The 7,479-nt window shown below is 46.4% G+C and overlaps 1 protein-coding gene across 1 annotated transcript; it reads left to right on the forward strand.

Moving 5' to 3' along the window:
• Positions 1 to 3,246: 3,246 nt before the first annotated feature.
• Positions 3,247 to 6,816, forward strand: LOC127299122 (probable inactive purple acid phosphatase 1). Its single transcript, XM_051329034.2, has 13 exons — positions 3,247 to 3,480; positions 3,594 to 3,765; positions 3,847 to 3,938; positions 4,081 to 4,147; positions 4,273 to 4,395; positions 4,488 to 4,580; positions 4,749 to 4,878; positions 5,050 to 5,131; positions 5,218 to 5,350; positions 5,457 to 5,662; positions 5,748 to 5,873; positions 5,963 to 6,272; positions 6,458 to 6,816. Exons 2-13 carry the CDS (start codon positions 3,607 to 3,609, stop codon positions 6,767 to 6,769), a joined length of 1,833 nt encoding a protein of 610 aa, XP_051184994.1. The 5' UTR covers positions 3,247 to 3,480; positions 3,594 to 3,606; the 3' UTR covers positions 6,770 to 6,816.
• Positions 6,817 to 7,479: the final 663 nt, after the last annotated feature.

A 7,479-nucleotide genomic window follows, 5' to 3' on the forward strand; every position in this document is an offset into this window, starting at 1 on the left:
CTATAGAATGGAACGGAGGGAGTATGTATCTTTGGGAAGCTCGAAAAGGAGGCCGAGCTACACCTAGCCTTTTAATTTCAAACACCCATAATTTATATTACAAAGTTTCAAAAAAAATCTAAAACAAAATCCTATAGGTAGCCAATGATGTATATTGCCCTGTAAATCTAAATATGAACTACTTTATATTCTACTAGGCAACACAAAAATAATAAATTTTGACAAACTACATAGTGTATTTCAACACAATATACATCATTAGCTACCTCCAAAATTTTCTAGGATACACAAAAATAATAAAATATGACAAACTATATATAGTGTATTTCAACACAATAAGCATCATTGGCTACCTCCAAAATTTTGTTTTGCCATTTTGTGACACTTCGAATAAAAAATTTAAATGTTCGAAAAATAAAGAGCTACGTGTAGTTCGGTATCTATTTGTCCACACTTTCTATTTATACATTAAATAGTGTCCAAGAGCATCTCCACTCGTGCCCCCAATACGACACATGTCCCTATGAGGGGGGAGCGCTAGCGCCACTACATCCTATCGGGGGCAACGATTCCCAGCCGCATCCCCAAACACGGCCCCCCAAATGGAGATTTCACAAATTCAAACATTACAGATCGCCGATCACGTAGTTTTGGCGCCTACAAACCGATCACATAGTCTCAATGATCACGTCATCCGCAAATCGCTGCAAATCAATGTCTAGCGAACAAAAAAAAAGGTGCGCTCCGGCTGACATTACATAACCGCGTAAATCAAAGGGTGGGATCATCCACTGGGGTAGAAGGCACCTCCTCCGAGGTTGCCGATGGCAGATTAGTTATCATCGGTGAAGCCTCGGTCGCTAGTGGGGTCTCTATTACTGTTGGAGTCGAGGTCGTCGGTTCTGTAGTGGTGCTAGCCCGGGTCGCCGGTGGAGCTCTCCTCTCGGACATGATCATGGTGTGTTGATCCACGCACCGCGCCCTTACCTCATCGTCCATGCCCTTGATGTCGACCAACAAGACCGCCAAGTCCTCCCTCCTCTTCTTTGCTGCCACATTGGACTTAATCATGTCGAGCTTGATGTCCTGCCTCTCAATGACCGATGCCCACCTTGCTGCCGCGACCTCTTCCATATTTTGCGTCCCGCTCTGCCATCTTGGCCGCGTGCGAGGCAACGTTATCCATGCATGCCATGATGGACAACTGTAGCTTCTCGATGGCCGATGCCTCATCCGTCAATGACAATGGGACGACCATTAGAGGCCGGCGTTGGCATCACGGCGGGGTTGTACGTGGAGTTGGCCTTGGCAGGAGTAGTCCGCATCTCTATCTACTTGTCACGTCTCACTACGGGCGAAGAGATGTATGAACTTGAATTCGACGTCGTCGATGTCCTCGGGGTAGGCGGCGATCATGGCGCGCATCTACAATGACCGACAATGTAGCATCACACAAACGGCCTCAAAATGGCCGACAATGCACAATGGAGGCTAGTTTACTTACTTGATCATCGAAGTTGGTGCTGCTAACATGGACACGGCGGATGTCATGCCACTTGTTGCAAGCATGTTGGATCATGGCCCAACAGCGAGACATGCCCGATTCGTTGCGATCATGGCGCAAAATCTTGAAATATGGATCCAAAAGTCCTCGCTTGTCGAACGCAGCCTTCACCATCTTCCAATAGCACTTCGAGTTTTGGTTAGCGCCAGTGAAAGGGTCGATGCTCACTGTTTTCCATGCCTCAACGAGGCACTCATCCTCCCTCGAGCTCTACTTAGGTTCACGACCGTCGGCTTTCTTCGTCATCCCCACAACCGCCGCTGCCTTTTTCTTCTCCCCTCGACGTAGGTGTAGGCATCATTTTCCCAAGGATCACCGTCATCCTCCTCCTCGTAGGCCTCGGCTTCCTCCTTCTTGAAGGAGTGTTGACCCCTCCCCGCCGTTGATGATGTCAGCCATGATGGAGTCGGTGGCCTTGGGGAATTCCGCCGAACAGTCCCTGCGTGCACTGGTTGTTGTTGCTTGCAACGAACTGCTGGAAGCCGGCCTAAAGAGGAGGCACACAACTGAAGAGAGTTCGACGAAGCTCCGACAATCCAGCAAAGACGGCGTTAAGGTCAACGACGCTGAAGATGTTGGGGTTGAACCCACCAAGCGGATTGAAATCCTGGCAGCCCGACGAGAACCGAGAGAGAGTTGCATCGTGGTGTTACCTTGGCTTTCTTGGAACACCGTCCCTGGTGCTGGCGATGTGCTTGACGGCGAGGGCGCTGAGATGCTACCTTGGCTCTCGCTCCTCCACGCGCCAAGGATGTACTGGCTAGCTTGAGGTGGTGGTGCCACCATCCCCGCCATGACATTGTCCGTCTGCACCATGGCCGCCTCCGCCTCCATATCCTTTCGCTGCTTTGCCTTCTGCTCCCTCTGTCGGCGACTGGTGTTCTCCACCTATCGGCACCGCAGGCCGAAAGCCAACTCGACGTTATTCATCCCCTCCGACCGCTCCTTCTCGGCCTTCCCCTTCTTCTTCGGGGTGCATCCACCGCCACACAGAGAGGCACATGCCTTTTCGGTGGTATGGCGGCGCGACGGGGTCTCGTCTGGTTGGCGAAAATGACGGGAGTGGGCGGCGACGTGGGAGGGGAGAGGGGTGATGTGGAGGAGCAATGGAGGGAAATGGAATGATTTTGGAGGAAATGTTAACAATGTCACACCGACAGAGCTGGCCTGCCCGGATTGGGCTCGGCCTGGGGGTGTTGGATGAATGGTGTTCGCGCCGGTGCAAAATCGGAATTGGAGGGTGTGGCTGGACGAGTTTTTTTTTTTTTTTTTGCCACCGGTGCCCCCATAGCCGGTTTGGGGGGCCTTTAGGTGTGGCCGAGTGAAGATGCTCTAAATACAACTTAAATTTTACTGTAACATTTTGTTGCGTAAAAAATGGAGTTACCCGAATCTGAAACGAGGTACGAGTGCTGCCCATGCTAGGGATGGTCCTTTCATGTTCACGTGTCATGGTTGCGGTTGTTGATTCAGCCAGCATCGAATGCTCCACTGAAGGTGCTCCAAAGTACATACTGTACTATTATATTTTTTAAATGATATAGTACTGATAGAGTCAGTCAAGCCATTCGTCTATCTTGACGCCAATTTTTAATCCCATTGGAGAAGATTCCTAAACACGAACCAGAATAATTGACTGACTCTGCTTCGTGTTTTTCAGGCTTCGAGAAAGGAAAAAAAAAGAAACAGTGACACTGACAGAGTCAGTCAACTAGTATGGTCTATCTTGACACCATTTTCAATCCCATTTTTCTTTCTTGCGAGAAACGAATAGTACCCAATGCTACACGCCTACCTCAATGATTGTCTATATATTTCTGCATCCCATCCTCCAATACCGCACACTTGATCTGTTCGCTACTCACTCAACTGAGCTGCATTGTCCAAGAAGATCATAAAGCTGCTGTATTTTCTTGGTACACTACCTTTTCCTTCTCCTGGAGATAGCCAGAAATGTACTAGGTGTTTGCAGTCTACTCTTCCTTCTTTACTTCTTCTTGGAGTGCTGTCTCAGTTGGGACTTTTTCAGGCTTCCCAAGGAGATGAGGCTGTGGGTGGTGGTCGCATGGCTGTTTGTTTGCGGCGCGACAGCTCTTGCCGGCGGCGAGCAGCCGCTGTCGAGGATCGCGATCGAGAGGACGATCCTCGCCGTCAACGATTCTGTGCATGTCAAGGCGTCCCCTTTGGTTCTCGGCCTCAAGGTTAGCTAGCATGCCCCCACTTCTGACAGCTCTTGTTCAACACTTGCAGAGTGATGTGATGGTTTAGTGGTCATCCTGCAGGGCGAGAACAGTGGATGGGTACAGGTAGAGTTCTTCCATCCGACTCCCTCCAAGGACGACTGGATTGGTGTGTTTTCTCCGGCCAATTTTAGGTAACACCATGTAGACAAATCTATACTAATGTAACACCTGAAATTTTGTTGTTTCTTGTTTGCAATTCTCAGTCCTGCAAACTGTGAACCTGAAAATAGGATTTGATGTTTTTCTCTATTTCTTTTTTGAAAAAAAAATCAGTGATGCAATCTGTGAGCCTGAAAATAATAGCCAGCAACCTCCACTGCTATGCACAGCACCTATCAAGGTTAGCATTCTCTTTCATGTTCCATTTGGCCGATTTAGCTCCCGATATAGTTCTATGCCAGGATCCGGAGTCTGGGACGCTTTCATTTTAAACATGAACCTTTTTCTTTCATATATTCACTGCAGTACCAATTTGCAAAGTTCAAGAATAGTGGCTATACCAAGTCTGGGAAGGGAAACTTGAAGCTTCAGTTAATCAACCAGAGAGAAGATTTCTCATTTGCACTATTTTCCGGAGGCCTCATGAAGGCAAGGCTATACAGTGTTTTCTCTACTCTGGTATTATCTGAAAGTACACTCCTCTAATTCCCAACACTGACGAAAACCCACTGCTGTAACAGCCCAAGCTGATTGCGGTCTCAAACATGGTAACCTTTGCAAACCCAAAGGCACCCGTCTACCCACGTTTGGCACAAGGAAAGTCTTGGAATGAAGTAAGCTTTGCCTATAAATCCACCATTGAGATGACCTTTTTGAATTGTGCGGCTGTGTTTTTCACGAGCGTATGCATTGTATCATTCTTCTGAATTCAACATGGAAGCTATTTACAGAAAATAGCTGTCTTCTGGTAATCTAAGGTAACTGTATTTGCACTATTGTAGATGACAATCACCTGGACAAGCGGATATGATATTAAAGAAGCAGTTCCTTTTGTTGAATGGGGTGCGAAAGATGAGCCTCGGTTTCTTTCCCCAGCAGGAACATTAACTTTCGACAGAAATAGCATGTGTGGTATGTCACTATTTGCCTATTCTTCCTAGAGATAAGATCAACATTACCTACTTGTAGTTCAGAATTAGACCGTCAACATAACTGAGTATCTGCTCATATGGTTTCTTATGATCATTTGTTTATGTTCCGAATCTCGTGACTAAAACACTTACTTCTGGCCTGCACATGTAGGAGCACCTGCTCGGACTGTTGGTTGGCGCCATCCAGGTTACATCCATACTAGTTTCTTGAAGGAACTGTGGCCAGATTCGCCGTGTGTGATATATCTTGCCTTTTTAAACTGTTTTCAACTTGTGATACATCCAGCTACTAAGAAATGGTACTTCTAAAAACTTGCAGGTATACATACAGGCTTGGCCATAGGTTACCAAACGGTACCAACATCTGGAGCAAGTTATACAGCTTTAAAGCATCACCTTATCCTGGACAGGATTCCTTGCAACAAATTGTCATATTTGGAGACATGGGAAAGGTACATTTTGTTTCCTGTCCATCTTAGTTTGATTTCATGTTTTGTGTAATAACTGGGCATATTTTTGTTACAGTAATTCTTCCGTCCTGCACTTTTTTGTCTCCAGGCAGAGGCTGATGGTTCCAATGAGTTCAATGACTTCCAACCAGGCTCACTGAACACTACAAACCAGATCATCAGAGACCTAGAAAACATCGACATGGTAGTTCACATCGGGGACATTTGCTACGCGAACGGCTACTTGTCTCAGTGGGACCAGTTCACCTCCCAGATTGAGCCAATTGCATCGACTGTACCATACATGATTGGCAGGTCAGTTTAGTATACCATTTCAGAGCGTCCTCTGTTTTTTCAAATGTATTTTTGTTTTATAACTACAAGGGTGGAATTTCTGCAGTGGTAATCACGAAAGAGACTGGCCCGGAACTGGATCTTTCTATGGAAATATAGACTCCGGTGGAGAATGTGGTGTTCCTGCTCAAACTGTATTCTACACTCCTGCTGAGAACCGTGCAAAATTCTGGTATATGTAGTTCCTCAGTAACGTCATAACTCTTTCTTGTAAGATATCATCTCAAAAAATGTACTGACAGACAATCTATCCTGCTTCAGGTATGCAACAGATTATGGCATGTTCAGGTTCTGCATTGCTAACACAGAAGAAGATTGGAGGCCAGGGACAGAGCAGTACAAGTTCATCGAGCAATGCCTGTCATCCGTCGACAGGCAGAAGCAGCCATGGCTCATCTTCCTGGCGCACCGTGTTCTTGGGTACTCATCCTGCACTTACTACGAAACGGAGGGCACATTAGAGGAGCCGATGGGACGAGAAGCGCTGCAGGAGCTATGGCAGAAGTACAAAGTCGATCTCTCCTTCTACGGTCATGTCCATAACTACGAAAGGACGTGTCCAGTCTATCAGGTATGTCTCTAGCTAGCATCTGCATCTTATTGCATTTGCATTTGCTTTAGAATGATAAGGTCCGGTAAGTTTTGTTGTTGGTAATGCTGCTTTGAAATTCTAAAGCAAATGCAATAAGTTTTGCAGGCATATCATGTTACAATCTTATACATGTCATGTGTAAGTAAATCCTTTCTTGGTTGCAGAGCCAATGTGTCGTCGCTGCATCGGACTACTACAGTGGTCCATTCATGGCAACGACACATGTGGTTGTCGGTGGTGCTGGCGCTAACATCGCAGATTCAAAATTCACCACTTCAAATATTCAGTGGAGTCACTTCAGGGACTTTGACTTCGGGTTCGTCAAGCTCACGGCCTTCAACCATTCATCCTTGCTGTTTGAGTACAAGAAGAGCCGCGACGGCAATGTTTACGATCATTTCACAATCTCGCGCGACTACCGAGATGTCCTAGCTTGCTCTATCGACAACTGCCCAAGGACTACACTAGCTACTTGATGTCGTGTGTGTCTATTGAGGATTACCTGAAATCCTCATGTAATCATATCACGGCATAGCCAAACCCACCCACTTTTTTTAACCTCAGATAACCATGCTATCAGGGCCGTCTCCAGAAATTTGGGGCCCCAATGCGAGAAGTAAAGTGATGCCTATATTTTTATAGAAACATATATTATACGGAGTAATTAATATCTTCTGATCTAGTCAACAAAACATTAGGTTTTCAAGATCCATGAAATATAACTACACAAAAAATATGAGAAGCTTAGAAACTATCAACATGAAATTCCAAGTTAGTTCTACCTTGTACGACATGAAAATTTATTTTGAAGTGTCATGGAGATTGAACTGAACAAGAGGAGCAGAACGATTTTCATTAGAAAGGAGCAGTGCATGGTTTGTACGGGTTATTTTTCCTGAGCAATATCATTGCGTGCGGACTGCGGTGCGGGCGAAGCTAGCAAATAAACAACTGGAAGGCTGCAGAATGTGCTAGCTAAGCAAGTAGACATCATTTGGTAGGCTTTACCACTTAAGCCCATATGCGACTCCCGGCCCACCTAGAGTATCTTCTTCTCTACCAGGAACGGAAAGCTTCAGTCGACATCCATGGCGCCTCCGCTCAAGAAAAAAGAACAGACACGGCGCTGCTCCGCTAGGCCGCTGCAGAATGGAGGCAAGGTAGGGATTGGGTGGGGCGGAGAACC

Source organism: Lolium perenne, chromosome 5 (genome assembly GCF_019359855.2).
Source record: "Lolium perenne isolate Kyuss_39 chromosome 5, Kyuss_2.0, whole genome shotgun sequence".
Classification (NCBI taxonomy): domain Eukaryota; kingdom Viridiplantae; phylum Streptophyta; class Magnoliopsida; order Poales; family Poaceae; genus Lolium; species Lolium perenne.

What these genes read in the sequence shown, in the direction of transcription:
- LOC127299122 (XM_051329034.2), top strand. Translation starts at nt 3,607, where the DNA reads ATGAGGCTGTGGGTGGTGGTCGCATGGCTGTTTGTTTGCGGCGCGACA. An exon ending in CTTTGGTTCTCGGCCTCAAG is followed by an intron (nt 3,766 to 3,846) that starts GTTAGCTAGCAT and finishes GTCATCCTGCAG; the next exon opens with GGCGAGAACAGTGGATGGGT. An exon ending in GGACGTGTCCAGTCTATCAG is followed by an intron (nt 6,273 to 6,457) that starts GTATGTCTCTAG and finishes TCTTGGTTGCAG; the next exon opens with AGCCAATGTGTCGTCGCTGC.